The sequence below is a fragment of the Accipiter gentilis genome, chromosome 7, assembly GCF_929443795.1.
Source record: "Accipiter gentilis chromosome 7, bAccGen1.1, whole genome shotgun sequence".
Lineage (NCBI taxonomy): Eukaryota > Metazoa > Chordata > Aves > Accipitriformes > Accipitridae > Astur > Astur gentilis.
The window spans coordinates 26,625,425-26,644,046 of record NC_064886.1 but is presented as its reverse complement, the minus strand read 5'-3'; the positions used below and the strand labels follow the sequence as shown (position 1 = coordinate 26,644,046).

Here is an 18,622-nt window from a genome sequence, read left to right as displayed (position 1 = left end):
CTCCTATTCTTCCACTTTGTATTGTGTTAATGCAACCATTTGTGCTATGAACCAAACTGGGAAACTCATTCAGGTGCAGAGAAATGTCTTAGTTTTGTCAAGGGTGTTTTTCAGGAATACAAGTTCCTGATTCAGTTCTCCTCTTAGTTGCACAGAACTGTGTACCATAGAAACAGTGGTGGGGAGAGAGGAAGGAGTGGAAAGCATAATTGTCTGCAGCAGAGGCAAAATAATTGTATATGGAACTGCAGCCTCAAATGCAGAGAGTGCAAATGGGCTTGTCGTGGGACTACCCACGGGCACTGGTAACCACTGATCTGCTTTGTCTAGCACTATTATCTAAAGTCTGAATTTTTTAACTGCTTCAAACATACCATTTCTTCAAAAAATTCCAGAATAGTGCTTCATCTTGAGACGCTTTGTAGAAAATCAACACTTTATAAAAGTGTTAGTGAAGTATTATTACTGAAAGAGAAGCAGAACTTCTGAAGATGTTAACCAGTAGTATGTTTTTGAAGCCAAAGAATCTGAAGTACATTTGGAATTCATGTGGGTTTTGTGCAGATGTCCATGTCCTTTGTGCACTCGGGTTTTACGGTTTCTTTTAGCTGTTATGTTAATTCTAAATAGAGATCAACTAATAATTTCCAGCACTTTGTCCACCTAACAGCCTCCTACATCTGGAGAGGTATTGGGTTTTTTGTTCATTATCAGGTTAAAAAAATTTGCACAAGTTTCTGGTTACATGGATTTCCAAGATAGCGTCTGTCTTCAGGTGTTGAGTGGATTCAATTTAGGAACTTTTAAGGCTAATAAATACAAGTGAGTGGATTTCTAGGGTGATGAGACTGAGAATTCTTACAATGATTTGAATAAGTTTGATAAATGAATCTGGGAATGTAGCTTTAGGCTAGAAGCAGTTGACAAGTCTTACATTTTTGAAGGCTATGTAATTTATAGTAGAGATTGATTTTTCTTTCGTAAACGTGGCAGGTTTTCTTTTGGGGGTGTTATTTGGCCTGTGTTTGCACTTAGTTGGGTTTTTTGCTCCCTCAATGTATTACTGTGAAGGCTAGTATTTTAATTTATGTCTTATGAAATTGTTCCCATCTTTCACATACCGCCTTTTCAGGAGTTAATCTGTGTTTGAAAGTAATTTCAATGGTAGTAAGAATATTGTATATGTACACATAATGCTGTTCGATAGCGTATTGAGTTGCAAACCAGAACTAGCTTCACAGATTGATAGGAAGGCCTTTTTTTAGAGATACTCACGACTTCACAATTTAGTTTTAGTATATATGTTGGAAAGAAAAGAGAAGTTGGCTTTAGTGTTAAAAAACACATTGCAAATATTTTGGTTCTGAGCATTTTGGGTTTTTTCTTATAGTTTGAAACATTGTTTCAGAGAGTTCTGACCAATAGGTTTTTAAAATGATCTGGAGTAATCTTAAAAACAATTGTTTCACTGTACCATCTTTTTCATTGAGTACCACACATATCAAAGGAGAGTTCTTTAATAGTATTTTAAGCAAAATTACTAGAAAAACATAGCTGTTTTGCTTTTTGTGACTTGCAACATGCTATGGCTTACAGTACTTGTTTTTATACTTCAGAAGGATAAGAAATAGTGCTAGAAGATGCAGTACATCTGGGTTGTTTTTCTTTGCTAAATCTTTGTAGCAGCTGCTCATGAGGCACAGGTATGGCTCAGCTTGATGTGTAAATTTTGTTGTAGCAGGAACTTTGGTTCTTGCAAGTCTTAAGCAGCAACCAGCTGTTACAGAACACAAGTTGTCACAGGGACAGCAGGTAAATTAATTTAAGAAACATATGAATGACAGAGACACGTATCTTACTGTCTTTAAGTTTATTAAGAACAAATTTAAAAAGATCAGGTGAATTGGCTTTGATGTGCCTGTGTCGTAGCTCCTATTTGTATCATCCTGTGGAGGATTCTTTGACCTGCAATCGTGTGGCATTATGAAATCCGATCAACTCCAGATACTACACAAGAGGCATGTTTAATGGTGCTAGCCCAGTGTGCTTTTTGGCTTAATATCGTTTAATTGCAAATGTGTATGGGCTTTGACTGATTTCAGGAGATTTTCAGAAATGACGACCCAGCCTTGATTGTTGGGGACAGAGGTATGAAGGTGCTCATACTCCTGGCTGTGCTTAAGGCTGTCCTTGGCAGTACACTGTGGCCTCTAACCAGGCTGTCATTCTGCTGTATGTTGATAGCAGTTTCTGTTGACTATAACTCCGTTAAAGATGATTAGAATTTCTCTTGTCTTGAGCTTTACACTGAGTCAAGTCCTGCCTCTTCTGCCAATAGCCAGACTCAGTTGAGATAAAAAATTACTGTTAATCTTATGTTTCTAGAGACCTCTCTTGCAACTTTTTCAGTTTCATACCTACTAAAATTTCATGCTCTCTGCTGTTTTGGTTTGGGTTTTTTATGGTAATTCCTGTGAAGCTCTTGGATGCTATGTTCTTTCTCTAGAAATTTTTTAGGAGACTTCTGGGAAAAAACGGTTTGGGTTTTATGCTTTTGGGTTTTTTCCTTTGCCTGAAATTGAATTGTGTTGGTCCCCAGTAGTATCCTTTGACTTGTGACCTCTATTTTCAAATCATTGCCTCTTTTTGATAAATTCCTTTTCTGTAGACATCTAGTTTTCCTCCTCATTTAGGGGGGAGGATTTTGTTGAGGAATATTTAACTGAGAAAACTAGATTCAACAGAAGTCGTTTCATTAGGTTTGCATATATGCTAAAGGACTTTTGTATTGGAGATTGTGGCATAGAAAACTGTTAAAGTAGTTCATTGAAGCTGAAACAAAAAATATGTAAGTTGGTTTGAATTGAAGTGGAAGAAGTATGCCCCCCTTTGATTTAAATTGAAATAAGCTGTGCAGTCAGTACTGGGTTTAATGATATTAGTGACTTCCTAGCTGTTGATGTTGAAGATAAATGACTTTTCCCAATTTCTGTCAGGATATTTTAATGTATGTTAAGTGCTGATTTTTTTGTCTCACTGAAATTACAAACATTGAAACCATTTTGGTTACTCTGTTAGGTATTGAGGAATACTACAAAAAAAGCCATGTTCAAAGATTGAGTAAACTTTTAAACTTAACTGCTTCTAGTGAATGAAATTATTGTAAATAGAGATCTTACATGCTAGCCTTTCTGAATATGCAATGTTTTGATTTAAAGATTGTTCATGATGAGTATTTCCCTATTAATATGAAATCAAATCATACCTTTTTTTCCCACATCTGTCATCTTTCACAATACTTCATTGTTCTGCCATGAACAAGCAGTGAAAATGCATATGTTTTTAAAAAACAGAACAAAATAAAAAGGAGGCTGCCAGTATTATCACAGAATCATTTCTTGGTACTGACCAAGACAATGATCAGTTGCAGCGTGTTGTTCCAAGAGCCTTCATACTCTGAATAAGCTGGTTGACTTACCTTCTAAGTGAATTGTATTTTAACATTGCACTCAATGTTCTGCAAAATTTGAGTAGAATTTGGTAAACTATGCTGTTAAAACATGTTGTTGAAGAGAATCTGTCTCTGTTTTGTTTAATCTGTGGTTGTTTCTCTGGCCTAGCCTAGCTTTCCTTTCTGTAGGTAATTGCAAAAGTGAGGCATTGAGACAAAAGGTGGGCAGGTTCGTGCTAGTTCTGCATAGTTCTTGTCTACTTGCCCTTTGCTTTCATCACTTCAGTAGGTTAAGTGACTCCTTTAAGTAGTAGAAGAGTACAAAAAATAGACCATGGACGGTTCTGCAGTTTACAACCCTTCACAACTGTAATGTCTTCTGACTCTGGGACAAAAAACAAATGGAGAGGTTTCAAGGGGGGAGAGCGTAAGGAAACAGTGACAGTAGTAGAACTTCGTAAGGATGAGAGGGGTTTTGTTTTTAATTATAAAGATATTTTCTTACAAGGCCACTCCCATGAGAAGTGTTCCTCCTCCCATGTAAAAGGAACACTTTAACTGAAATTAAGTTTTGACAAGAACCAGCTATGGTTCAGGTCCTGTTGCTTTTTCTTGCTAAGTAAGCGATGTATGCCTTGCTGGTTTCTTAGTGTGCTTGGGATAGGCATGCTGAACCTGATGTTGGGTGTTTTGGATTAAGGTGAATAAAAAGCTCCTTGTGTGGTGTTCTTTTTGGAGGTAGTTTGGGTGTGGTTTTGTCTCCTGGTCTTCCTCTCTGGTTGGTAATAAAAAACATGAGAAAATTAGTCTCTTGATGGCACACAAAAATGGTGGCTGTTTAGAACATGGATGGGCAGGTAGCAACTTGGGAAAATGGAAAGCTCTTATTTCAGTTGAATTTGGAGGGGGGGGGTTGTAATTTTGTTTTCTGTTATGCACACTTTTGCAGCCAATTCTTTGTTGTTTTACATAAAAATCAGCTTTTTTAAGGATTTTGTCATCTTGCATAAATCATAAATTCTGTCTAAAGGTAAACAAAAATTATTTGATTTCAGACTACTTGAAAAGAAAACAGTAGCTAATACCTGAATGCTTTTGAAGTAATATGGAAATTTACTGAAGGCTGTAAGTCTGAATAGTGCCTATGTTATTTTAAATTGCTGGGTGTGTAGTGAAGAGGTTGGATAAAAGCTACCTAACACATTAAACTTCATGCCATAAAGTTTGTATGGCATGTATAGGTTACCCAAATGTTCCTTTTTCCTAAAAAAAAAAAAAAAAAAAAGTCAAAATTTCAGCTGCTATTTACGATTTAAAGCTTTATGGAGCTTCTAAAATAAAACCTTTATTTAGAATCTTCTCTCTGTATCTACTGTGTTGAAAAGATCTTGATCTCTCCCAGTAAGCTCAAACCTGAGTTTACAGTAGCAGGTGAAAAAGCTGCATGCTTGCTTCTAGTAGTTTTAGGTTTCCCCGAGTGTGAAAGACTTTCTAGTAATGTAGAAAAAAATGTAGCTTTTAAAATTTTAATTATTTAGATTGAGTTGGTCTCTTTCTACCCCCTTTGCAATTTTTAATGTGAGGTAATTTTATATGTGCAAATGATAGGTATGGTATGTTTTCAACTGCATATAGCTGTAATGGTTAAACACAATTGTGTCTTTAGTTTTCACAGTATTTGTTTCACAGCGTGCGTTGCAGTTTGTATTTATTTTTGTATCGGGTCATTGAGATAGATATTATTTTGCTATCTGGATGACAATAGCACTTGGAGGCTTCGGGTCAGTATTGGCATTCTGTTGTATATACAGGTTGGGTATGCTGCTTTCATAACTGGTATGCTTAAAGTTAGATTATTGAACTCCTAGTCTGCATCTGCTTGATATGGTTTCACTTGATAATATTTGTGTACTAACCTGAAGTTAGCAACAGAGTTCCAGTGGATTAGTGTGAGTTTATTTGAGCTGTTATAAAAAAATACATATTTTAAGAAAACAGCAATAAAATTTGCAGTGAAAAGTTCAATATATTCTCTGTGCAACACTTCTTTCTTTTGCCTTATTTTGTGGACGGAGTAGATGTCATTACAGGTATTTTTTCACCTTTTTTGTTACAGATTTGAATTTATAATTCTTAGCACTCTGATTACAGAATTCCAATGTTCTGTATTTCCAATGTAAGCTTGGATTTTATTTGGCCCCTTGTTTTGCTTTTTGATCATGTTTGCAGTTTTGGAAAAGTGCTAATGCTTAACTTCCTTTTGTGACTCATAAGGCCTTAAAGTATGCTGCTGTATTATTATAGATCTTGTTCCTTTCCAGACAGGCAGTTTCTGAAAGAATCTTTCCCATTAGAGACTAACTTCCTTTGTGTTAGTAAAAGAGACTACATTTCAGACGTTTACTTCGACCATCATACTGCAAGATCTGTTTCTGCATTTAAACCTGAGTGTGTGAATTGTCTTACTGACTTCAGACAACCAAACTTGTGAATTTGTCTGTCTTTCAGGATGGTAGCTTTAGAATAGCAAAAGAAAAAAAGTAATACAAAGTAACCAGTAGTTTCTGAAATTGATGGTTAGAAATAGAAACTATTACAACAGTCTTATATCTTTTTTGTTTGGTTTTTATTATGCATAGAGAATTGAAACAGGCTTGAGTAGTCAGAATGGAAATACAGTAAGTGGAATCTTTTCAGGATATATTACCCTGAATTTTAAATTTCCTATATTAAGCTTTTTGGAAGAGGGAAGAGTGATAAACTCTGCATTTGTGGGAATACACAATTTCCTCAACACTTCAAAATAAATACATTTTAATTTATACATGGAAAAGTTCCTTTTCAATCATAATTTAACCCTAGAGAATGATATTATGCATAGACAAATTAATATTTCAACAGAGGAGTAACAGTTTAAATATTGTCATAAATGGACAAGTACACTCCACAGCATTTGCCTTTTAAAAAGTATTTATTATTTGCCTTTTAAAAAGTATTTATTCAGCCATTTCATAATCTATATAATGTAATAATTTGCCATGAGACTCCTGTCAGCAGGTGCACATTTAAGAGGCTCAGATGCATGGGTAGGAAGGGGGAGGGGAGGGGAGGTTGGAAGATGTTAGAAGGTGATGTTAGATGCTACTAAGCATGAATTTAAAACAAGAATAACAAATCAGGAGGTGTAAAAGACTGATCTTTTGTCAACTTAGTCAAAATGTCTTCTGAAGAAATATGGGTCCCTATACCATTTCCACAGTTCTTTGGTTTTGATGCATTTGAATGTCTTTGGGGAAGGGGGAAGAGCAGGTAGGTAACAGGAAGGCCGGTTTAGCATTGCTTTAGTAGGACTTTTGTTCAGGTTTTCTTTTGTCAGGTGAGAATCTATACGGAAGTAGGGAGAAAAGAAAGAATGAGTAGATGATGCGGTGTCAATGGGTTGGATTTTGCAGCTTGTGGTTACTATAATTGTAATGTTTTATGTGGATTCTCAGAGGTCCAAGAAGGATTGAGCTAATGTTTCGTTTCGCTCAATAAGATACCTCTTCTTTACCCATCTGTCTGCTTCATGTAAGTTGTAGGGACATCTCTGAGATTTCTGTTCTTCTAATTTGACTAAATTTGATCAATGGGTTCAAAACTACTAGGAGCTTGAGAGCATAAATGCACCAACTTGTATGGCATGGTTGTATAGCCTTGTTTTGGTTTGGGGGGTGGGGTGGGTTTTTTGTTTTTTGGGGGGTTTTGTTTTGTTTTGTTTTTTTTAAAGCAAGCTGCATAAAAATTGAACAGCTGTCACTTGTAGTTTAATGTGCATGTATAACTGTAACCTGAGAGCTGAAAAACAACCTAGCTGAATGTTTTAAAGTTAAATCTTTCATGTAAGTCTTTAGTCAAAGAATTATGATTATCAAAGACTGTCTGCATAATAAGGGGCAGAAGCGTTCTTTGCTTTATGAGGGACAACTGTTCTGTCACTTGGGGGATGGGGGGATGGGGCATTTAGTGTATCTTACTGGTTTGTTTTTGATTAAGCTACTTGGGAAAGAGGCCAGTCAGGTGAAGGTATTAACAATGTGTTTCCTTGGAACAGCCAGTGAGGTTTGAAGTTGTAGTGAACAAATTTAGATCCATGTCATGTTATTCTTAAGTAGGTTAATCTTGAATATGATAACTACATGAAGATGTCTTATCTGTCCAATGATGTAGCATGTAATTGGGGGGGAAAATGGGCTACTACTTTGCACTGCTATTTTAAATTTCAAAATGTGTGGCATTTTGTAGACTGGCATGGGTTTTAGTTGACATAGGGATGGTTTAGATTGAGGAGCATTAGGAAAAAGTCCACTGCTGTTTGTGGAACTCTTTTTGCTACTTTACCATTCAGAGGTCTGTAGACAGCTGAAGAGCAATGATGGGGTTCACAATACTGATGCTGGCATTTGTCTGCCTTCTTTATTCATATTGCTGCTACATCTGCTTTTTAAAAATTCAGCAGATAGTAGCAGGAGGACTAGAAAATTTTGCCCGCAGTAAGCTTATACTTGGCACATTTTGTTGCTGTGTGTTATATTTTCAAGATACCTGATGTTTGCAAACTAGAAAGATTGAATACTGAATCATTCTGTTAAAGAATAATTAAATTTCTAGGTGTATATGAATTTTTTGGTGGTGCTTGTTCTTGCAGTTTTATAATAAATATTTGGATATTGTTTCTCTTTTTTCCAAAGCCTCAAAAAATAACCAAAGGGAAATGTCTGAAAAGGTGCCTTACCTTGGGGAGAGGGAGAACAAACCTCAAACTTACTCCAGCCAAAAGTCATTTAGCGATTTCCTGTTTGCTTCCATTTTTGTGATGTGGGTTTTTTTACCCCTCTATCAATCTTTAAGTTAGGAAATAAAGTATCTTTTTACTGTATTGGGTTTTTTGAAGAGAGAACAGGAGTTTAATAAAAGTTTTCTTCCTTTTTGAAATCAGAGAGGCATTCAAAAAAAAGATGTGTTTCAGTAGTTTGATCTAAAGAAAAGTTCAGATCTTTATAGTAAAAAGTATTTTAAGCATCTCTCACTGCACTTTATACTTACATTTAATATCTGTTCAGGGAGTCCCCCTACTTTGGGTTTCAAATATAATGCAAAAATAAACTGAATTTAATCTTGTGAGGGAATGCAAGGTTTCCTACAGAAAAGAACAAAGTTAACAGCTTATTCTGATTTTTTCCAGCACTGTTACTCAGCAGGTTCTTGAAGCACCACTTACCGGTGTGAGAGATTAGTTTAACTGACATTTGTTCAGTCATGAAAGATTAGAAATTAACCGAAACTGCACTGTTTTTTTTCTGGAGTATAAAAGGTCATTAAAAAAAGTTGGGGAGAGCTGTTCTGTTTTGCTCCTTTGCAGCATTCCACTTCCTACGGATATAGAAGCTATATGGCTTTACCTGTTAAATGAAAGTTTTCTTAGTGTAAAAACAGGGGTGTGTTCCAGAAGCAGCTAACTCTTAACTGTATCTTCTAAGAATGTCTTTGATGACGTGAGATTTCAGTGGATCAATATATTTGTAGGGTTTTATCTGGGGGTTTTGAACTCTAATGACTAGTCCTTAAATCAGAAAGATCTGTGTGATTTTCTTGCCCATAAGTGTTTGGCAAAGTATCTTACAGATTTATTTCCAGATGCTCGCACAGGAATTGTTTCTAACAGTGAACTGAAACCTGACTTTCCTTTTATAGACCATTGAGTTAAGTCAGTTCTGGTTTTTAAGGAGTCAAATAATTGTGAAAATTGTAACGTAAGATCGGTCAAGAGTGCAAGAAGGAAACAGTACTGGAACTTTTTTACTAAAACATTTTGACCCTTAGGATGGGTATTAAAGGCTTTAGAAAATCTGTAGAGGTATGGCATGACTCTGAAGTTGGTCTGAGCCTAGTAATTCAACTCTGTTGTGCATCCACAATGCCAGTTGACATGAATATGATAATTGCTTTTTTTTCATATATCAGAACCCACAGTTTTCTCATGTTAAATGTAGTGGTACTTGTAGTGGAGACTCACCCCATGGGTGGAACAAAAGATAGGCACTGCGTCAGGCTTAGATCAGTCCAAGTACTCAGCGTTACTAGTTCAGCATGTGAAAAACAGCACCTGAGAAATTTTGCTGAGGCAGTGGGTTTTGTTGGTACTGTATGCCATTTTCCAAATACCTGTGTTCACCATTACCGACTCAAACCAAAGAGAAGTGGGTACATGAAGGGCACAGAACACTGAGCCACTGAAAACTGACACGTATCCAATGCAGTAGCTTGGCAGACAAGCAGGATGAAGTTTTCAATTTCTTTCATTTCCTGGCAATTTAATATGCTGCATTACATAGTACCTCCTTTAAGAATTACAGTGAAAGTTGCACACAGTTTTTATACCCCTACTAAATATTCAGAAAAACAATCTAACTGTGTTTGGCACTGAGGCCAAAAAAACTCTTCAAACAAAATCTTCCAAATGGAAGCTTATGTGTGCTGTAGACTCATTCTGTAATATCCAATGTTGCCTTTGCAGCATGCCCAAGTTAGCAGCATCTGGTTACATTGGACAGTGGCTTGCTTTTTCTCCCAACAAATGATATGGTCAGTCAGAGGCTTACTGGTTAAGAAGCTGCTACTAATCACAACTATGGTATCTTAGCTATAGAAGTGGTGAGACATGATCAGTGATATTACTGGGTTCTGTACTATTTAGATGAGGAATGATACCCTACATAGAGATTGTGACATGCAAAGCAAGGTGCATGTTTCGTCTTGGAAACATGACTAGTTTAAGGTTGCTGACCTTTACATTAATGTTTTCATTTTTGCTTAAATTTAAACTTTGGTCATAATCTTGGTGTTAAATGCCTTGTTGAGGTATTATTGTTCTGAAGTGGCTTGTGCAGATAAAAACCATTGCCTGGCCACATAGCTGTAGTTACTAGCCATTCATTTATCAAAACTACCGGTAACAAATATGGAAGATGGAAAAGGTAAAACTCCCCTCCTGCCCCATATCTTTTTCCTTTTTTTTAAATCTATCTGTAACACATCTATTTTAATTTGGGTTAGGTTTCACAAATGTATGTCTTGAGATTCTGTATCCCGTAAACACCGAGACATTCATTAGTGATAATAAGCAAGAAAAAGAAGGAAGAGTATTACTAGAAAGAACCACAATTTGGAATGCTTCATTGACTGTCTTAGTTCCATATATGCACCAAAGAGAATGGAAAAAATGATAGAACCCCCTGGATCTTCATTTATTTGCCAGTGCTCTTGGCTTTGTAGAGCAATCCCAGCAGATTGTGTGGAGCAACTGTTGAACAAGAAGCACTTCTGAAGGAACTCTGAAGCGGGGGAAAAGGGCACTTTTCTGGAGAAAAGGAACCCTGTTGCATGTTTAGGTGATATTCCCATCAGTTGTGCAGAAGTAGCTCAATTAACCACGGAAATCTTTATGATCTAACGAAAACCGCTTCTTTTGTTGGGATTGCTATTCAGCAAAGGAGATTGCTTTCTCCATGCACGTGGGTGACACACATATTGTAAGGTATCTTCTACAGATTGACTTTGTCAAGGGTGTGAGCTCATTTTTTTTTTTTTGTTTTAATAGATATACTTTTTGATTATAAAACCACCATTAAAAAAAAAATCACTTCAAGAGTTATTCATGCAGACTGTTCTGGAGGAAAAAAGTTCAGAGTGCTAGAATGGAATTCAGAAGTCACTGCGTTGAGCTCATGCTTTTTTTTTTCTTTTTTTTTTCAAATTTGCATTCCTAAATACAGTTTTATAACTCAAATGATGAATGGATATTCCTTTAAGATTTTTCACTGTAGCAGCTTAAAAGCAATTGTAGTTTTCAAATTTTGATGTGATTATAATGTGAAAAAGTGAGAAGCTAATTTGGGCAAAAAAGCAAACTATTGATTATCATTAGTTATGTGATTAATTTATTGGTATTACGGTTGTGATTTTGATACTGTTTTGGTGACTTGACATGAACAAAGGGACTCCTTATTTAGTAATAAACTTGGACAAAGATGGCGTGGTAATGCATGAAGATCAGGTTTCCAGGTGGCTAATTTTAGCTGCTTTCAGTGCAGTTGATGTCAAGGTCATCTTGATTTTCCTAAGGACCTGGTAGACTAGCAAGAACCTGTTATGCTTTCAAGGCATACGGTACTTAGCATGCATCTTCTTGCAGGTGTGTGCTACTACCAGTAGAAGTAAAAGAATTGTTCAAGGCATTGCAAATGTAAGCCTTAGCTTTCTATTGTTAGACTAGTTAGGGTCATAATTTAGTTCTTAGTAGTAGCTAGAGTTTGGGTGAGTAGATCCACAAGTGAAAATCATTATTTTAAAAAAGTGCTTTTTATAATTAAATCATGAATGTGTGACTCATTAAAATTGCAGGGCAAGGCGTTACCAGTCCTTAGAATATATTAAGAATGGATGGAACCCAGGAGAGAGAGTTAATCTTAAAGATTCTGTGCACACACAGAATTGAAAGTAATGCTCCTCTATCATGAATGGTCATACCTACTCTAAGAAAGGTGTTCTTACAGTAGAAGCAATGTTTTACTTACGGAACAGATAAGGGAGGATTTGGGAGTTTTTTCCTAGGAGACAGAAGTTTTTTCTGTATTAAACTTACCTTCCTCTTGGGGCTTCCTTTGTAGTGACATGCAGAGGATGTGAAGACAATTTGTTGTGGAGCAAATTAAAATGGGGTTAAGCCTTCAAGGGGAAAAAAAAAAAAGTGTCTGTAATGTCTGTAAGTGTTGAGGGCAGTGATATGTCTTTCCTGTGGTAAGTACTGTTACAACAGTGAAGGTCTTCAAATGCATGTCCTACGCAACCCACAACAAAACACTGGAGAAATGTCTATGAAAAGCCTACTGAGCAGAGTACTGCTGTAGTAAGTAGCTATTGGGAAGACTGCTGTCATGACTCTGTATCTCGATATTGTCAGGTAACTTACTTGCTTTTACATTACTTTGTTTAAGATACCATTCAGACGTGCGTAGTGTGCCTTCTCCTCCTGCAAGACAGCATGTCAAATTCTTTTGAATACTGCTGAGAAGATGCTCCCCTGGCTTCTGTGAATCTGGGCATATGTGGGGAAGTCTATAGCTGTTGTCTTATCTGTTCCACCTTTAGTATTTTTTAGGGCTAGCTCTTCTGTGTGAACAGCAGCGTGGCCTATACCTGCTGCTGTTAATGGCTTTTGCAGGCAGCAGCAGTAGCATGAATTTGACATGATTCCTGCCAATTTCCCTGCTGCCCACAGGATTGCTGGGAGCAGCAGGGAACTGACAGGAGGCTTGTTCATTGCACTCCGCTGCTGCTTGGCAAAGCTATTAGCAGCAGCAGATACCCCGGAGCTCTCTCTGAGCAGACTCAAGACAACATTGCATTGGTTTACATTCAGTTATATTTGGATGATTATCTTTGTAACCATGTAAAGTAAAAACATAGCTTTCCAAATAAAATCTTCAGGTTTTAACTACGTGGCTGCCTCAGGGTTCTCCTTTCCACCTTCTGCTATACGTTTGTCGTTTAGGGGTTTCTTTCTTAATGCTGATAGATGGAATAGGTTTGTAAGCTGTTGGTGAAAGGATATGCTCCTTTAGGACGCTTGATCTGCATCCCTGCTTAGTGGGGAGTGGTGGTGGTATTTCTGGCTTGGCAAAAGGCTTTGTCCTTTTTGTTGTAGGTGTTGTGTAGCTTTAGAAATTGTTTTCAGTCTGCATGATGATTTATAACTGTTTAATTATTTTATAGCCTATACTATCAGAAGAAAAGACCTCTGCTGAATTAGATGATTTTTGTTGCTTTGGTTGCGAAGTACATGCAGATACTGTCCTATCTAGTGCAAGCGTGTTTCTGGTTCTTCTCATCTCAAAACACTTGTGTTGCTTCCCAGTTTTGTTTTTTTTTGTGACAATGGTGACTTCCTTGATGAAGGTTTCATTACAGCTTTATTTAGCTTAGAATGGCTGGCTGGTGCCTTCCTGCATCTTCATGAATGTCATTTCCATATGGTTAGAAATGTCATAGCAAAATTAAAAAAATATGTTCTCGGTTTTCTAACAAGTAGCTTACTGTTTGTGCAGTGCAGGAGACAGAAGCAATAGTGTAGAGTAAGCAGCAGAGCGTCAGCCTGAGGAATCAAAACACACAGTAGCCTCGTCCAGCATACTCAGAATTCTACAGTAAAGAAGTAGTGAAAGCTGTTGAGGAATAACTTTGGGAGGCAGCTTTGAGCTCTGAGGAAATGTAACGTAAGAAACTTCACTTTAAAGGAATAAAATATCTAGGAAGATGATTGCAAAAGAATTATGAAGAAGCCACCGTTTCTACATTGCCCACTTAATTATTAGGCATTTTTGCTTTGTTTGTCTCTGGCCCAGGAATGTTCAAGAATGTACCAGTTGCTTTTAAAAACCTTCTAACTGTCCTGGCTTTAGCAGTGTTAGAGCTGAAATTATACCAAGAGTACATTAGGAATGTTTTTCTGTTTAGCTGATCTCAAAACGCAAAATAGGATGTTATTTAGCATTTCACGAAGTTATGAAATAATAATCCTTAGAAGATAAATCACTGCAACTTGTTATAGATGCCGCAACTGTAATGTAGAAGCATCTTGGCTAGAGTTCTCAAAGGTAAACTTAAAATTTAGTATTTGTCCTTGTGATTAAGCTGCATATTTACAGAACTATCTTTGAATTTAAGTGGTGGTGTTAAGAAAAGAATCCATTTAATGTATTGGAACCACTGATGTTTTCAATGGACAATGAATTTCATTAATCGTAAATGGAAGTGAAATTCTGATAAAGCATAAGGCCTAATCTTAACAATCTCAAACCCCTTGGAATATTTTAAATTTTCTATGGAAAAAACCCCCATATGTATTGCAAACCAGAAGTATAAATATATATTGAGCAGAAAAAATGAAATCTCGATCTTTCTTTATTCTTCTTTAATGGGCTTCTGAGACCACAGGGTACTGCTAGGACGGAGCTATGTTGTCACGAGCCGCTTGGGTTTTTTAATAACCCTTCAAAAAACGCGACCATATCTTCTTTTTGGTTTTATTTGATATGTTGGCAATACGCGTTTAAAAACTTGTCTGATCTTTTAAAATAGCACTTTAAACCAACCGCGGAACGAAGAGGAGTTTACCATACAGCCGTGTCCCATGTAATCGAGGAGGTCGCCGCCGCAAAGCGTCCCCCGGCCTGGGCAGGGGGCGGAGGGGTAAAACCGAGTCTTTAAGGTCTTCTTCCATTTTCTGGAGGAAGCAGGGAAGTCTGTAGCTGCTGCCTTACAGCAATGAGTTCAACTGGGGGGGGGGGGGGGGGAGAAACCCAAACCAAAACAGTATCTCGGAGAGCAAAATACGTTTGAGGCCGCAGACTCAGATTTCAGTTCCTGTCCCCCCGTGCCGTCCCCCGGCCCCGTTTCGCCGAGAGAAGTGGAACCGCGGAGTCGCGGTGGGCTCCTAAGACGGAGGAAAACGCCTCGTTCCCACGGTTTTCCCTCGAAGCGACGGACCCTTGGCGGCAGTAGCGGGGGCGGGCGGGGCGGTGAGGGTTAATGCCCGTACCACATGTGGGGAAGAGCAGTCCGTTGGGGGTTAAACTGCAGAGCCTAATGGAATAATAACGGGTAGCACCATCTGCTGGCCTACTTCCGCAGAAGGAGTCAGTATTTTTAACGACATCTCTAATATTCATGCTGATGCATTTTGATGCTTTGTGCATTCATTTCTTTCTGTGCTTTGTTGGAATCTGGCTGCCTGCTTCCAGCTGTTGTCGAAAGCCCGCTCTGGAGGGGAGGCAGGCAGCCCCCGCCGTACCTGAGCCCCAGGACCAGCGGATGGGTACTCGCCGAGGGGGGAATATGGTGATAAATCACAACGTGTGTTTGTGGAGGGTTGTGCATATCTTGGCTGCGGCTCGCTAAATAGGCCATTTAGCAATCTTCTTTCAATGCTTTTCTCTTGAGCACTGCCTGGGGTGCTGAAAAAGCGGAGGGCAAGCCTTTGTCTGACGCCAAAAATGTCTTCAGTGAAGAGGCCAAGAGGAAGGGTAAGTGAAAGCCTGAATGAGTGGGAGGAGGAGGGGTTCTTTGGGCTAAAAGGCTAATGGGATTGAATAACCTTCCTTATTACTGGCTGCTGCTGCGGGAGCCGTGCTGCATCGCCATCTTGAGCTTGTTGCTGTTTTCTCGGGTCTTGGTTATTTGTTATAGCCTGTAGGCCTTAAGGTGGCATTTTGGCGAGCGATCCCGAACCCTGCCTCCTTCCCGGTGCTGCAGCGCTGCTGTTCAGCCTTGGCTGAGGCACGTATTGAAAACGTATCCAGTGAAGTGCACTGGATTTGGCCAGAAAATGTGTTCGGAAATTCCTGGTGGCTTTTCTTCATGCTGTAGGCAGAGGCGCATTTACGGGTGAGAACGTAACGTAACTGTTATCTGCTGGGTTTTTTGTCTGTTTGAATAGGAAATTCTTTCCATTCCTCAAAGGGGAAGGGGGGAGGGGAGGAAAGCAACAACATGTCTTCTGGCCTGTTTAAGGAGAGGCTGATAACCGGAATATTGCATTCGTAGCGTAAACAGTTCTGCGTCGACGAAATGGTGATTAAAAACCTGAAAATAAAAGCAAGTTACGTTTTCTAACTCAGGCACTGACCTTCTGTTGATCTCGATAAATACTGCTGTCTGATCTTTTTATGAATATAAAGCTGTTTAATTTTAGTCTGGGGTTTATCCTTTGTTTGTTTTTTAATCTTGATTTTGTTCGAGCATCTGTTCTGTTTAGCACGGAGTTAGCCTTGTAGATCTTTCGTCTGCTTTAAGGTAACTGTGGTCCTGGTATCTTACCAAAGGCGAAATACTGATGCTGTTACTTTCGGGAGTTCTGTGCTTTTTCAGATTTTATGAGAAGAACATTCGTTTGGGGTGTGCGTCAAATGCATGGAAATGCTAGAAGGGTTAAGGATTGGTCTCTCTTAACTACAGAGGTGGAAAGAAGGCTGAGAGAATTTTAGCAAGACATTTTTTTACTGATTTGCAGTATGTGGATTGGTTGTTTAAAACCCACAATTGATGTAGTTGTTCTGAAACCCACGCCATTCTGTGGTATAAACAGAATTCCTTCTTTTTTTGTGTGTGTGTGTCTGTATGAGCCCCTGACAGCTTAATGTTTTTTTTAAAATGCATATCCAGATAAAAACATTTGCACTTCTTCTTTCCCAAAACGTTTTTATTCTTAAAGTAAGGTGATTTTATTTACTTTTTGTTTCTTGCTACAGCCTCCTTCCTCGAAGAAGACTGATGGTTCAGGATCATATACTAAGTTGCAGAATACCCAGGTGAGGGCAATGTCTGAGAAGAAGCAGAAGAAAAAAGCAGACTCGGAAAGTAAACAAGAGAAGGCAAATCGCATAATATCTGAAGCGATTGCAAAAGCAAAAGAGAGAGGAGAGAGAAACATTCCACGAGTTATGAGTCCTGAAAACTTCCCCAGTGTTTCAGCTGAAGGAAAAGAGGAAAAGAAAGGTAGAAAAGTTAAATCCAAACCAAAGGACAAGGAGAGCAAAAAACCGAAAACTGGTTCCTCATCCAAAATTAAAGAGAAAGCAAAAATTGGGTAAGTAGATTAAAATGCCATCTTACTTCTTTTTGGACTGTAAATCCTTGATTAAAACGAATACTGCTTACTGATAATAAAATGTTTTCCTCCATTGCCTGCACGAAATTCTTCCTGATGAAGTCCATGTGTGGACTCTCTCATTCAGGAAAAAGAATGCTCTGTTTTCTCTTTAGACAAAATCATTTTAGGACTGTCCTTTTGAAAGGAATTATCTTAAATTCATATCCTAAAAAATTCTATATTTACTTTGAAGCTTAGACAAGACCAAAATATCTTTCATCTAGTGTTGTAATCAGTTCCGACTCCAAATTAAGTTTATCTGATACTATAAATGCTGTCTTTATCAATTTTGGCATGTATCTTTAATACAGTGTGCATGATAAACTGTATAGCGAGAAACTGAAAGCTTAATGAACTTGTTAGCAAGTGAATATTGTTACAGATACCATATGTATCAAAAGTGAAGTGCATATTTGGAAAATTTGTATTCTAAGCACTTTGTAGTCTTCAGTCATACCGATTCAATCTGCTCTCTTAAAAATTTTGCAGACTCAGCTGGGTCTAGCTGGGTGGATACCTTGGGGTAAGGAGTTTTCAAAAGACATTAGATGTTAGAACTCTCCAGGGGATTCAGTAGGTGGCACATCTTCTGACTCTAGAGCTAACCTAGTTCTGTATATTTTTAAAGGAAAGTGTGTAATTTCCAATGGTAAGTATGTCAGTCGGGACTTAGCTACAGTCTGACTTGTATTTTTTAAATCCATGCTCTTTTTGCGGTAACAGAAATATTAACTGGCATATCTCTCCAAATTAAAATGTCTCATATGCATATGTATATTCTCGTTTACATGGAGCAGAAGTGAATGTTCTTTTAATCAGCCCGTTTGTTTGCATTTTCTTTTTTTTTTCTAGAGATGTTCAGAGTAAATATCTTCCTTGAGAAGCTATCCTATAGTATAAAGGTTACTGCTCTAAACTCAACTTGATTCTTAACACGAACTTTCACGGTCTTTAATTTCTTTCTCTTCTGATTATGGGTTGGCTTGTGAATACTGCTCATAATATTCCTTAGTGCACTGTACAGCGCTTCCTTTTCTTCTTTTCTCTATCTTGTTTATAGTGGGATTTTGGATGTGTACTTCCAAAGCTGATTTCACTTTCATGTTTCTGAATTTACTTATGTTCTATAACAGACATTTTGTGGGTTTGTCTAATGAGAAAACTTACACACTGTTGTTTAACTAGTGTCAGTTACCTGAAGCTTTATGTGAATGCCCTTTAGTGTGTTTTTTATTCGTTCTTTCGGATAATTACAAAACCTGCTGAAATATCATCCTTATGATATACTACATAGTTCCCATAATATTTTTACTGTTTTTAACCAGAAAAGTGAAATAAACTGTTACCTTTGATTTATACCTCTGCATTCAGATTTTGGTCTTCATGAAACGCTTAGCTGTGCACATTAGTTAGGGTCAGTTTTA

The 18,622-nt window shown here is 37.7% G+C and overlaps 1 protein-coding gene across 14 annotated transcripts in view; it reads left to right on the top strand.

Annotated features, from left to right (window-relative positions):
* Positions 1-18,622, top strand: part of CHD9 (chromodomain helicase DNA binding protein 9) — a 101,985-nt gene that overhangs the window by 27,089 nt on the left and 56,274 nt on the right. For 11 of the 14 annotated variants that reach the window (XM_049804422.1, XM_049804420.1, XM_049804426.1 and 8 more), the window contains one exon: positions 16,798-17,135. In XM_049804422.1, coding sequence (XP_049660379.1) covers positions 16,798-17,135 — 338 coding nt within the window. Of the gene's footprint in view, positions 1-15,097; positions 15,574-15,732; positions 15,935-16,097; positions 16,121-16,797; positions 17,136-18,622 lie in introns of those variants that run through there. The other 3 variants (XM_049804427.1, XM_049804430.1, XM_049804429.1) reach the window with 3 other exon arrangements.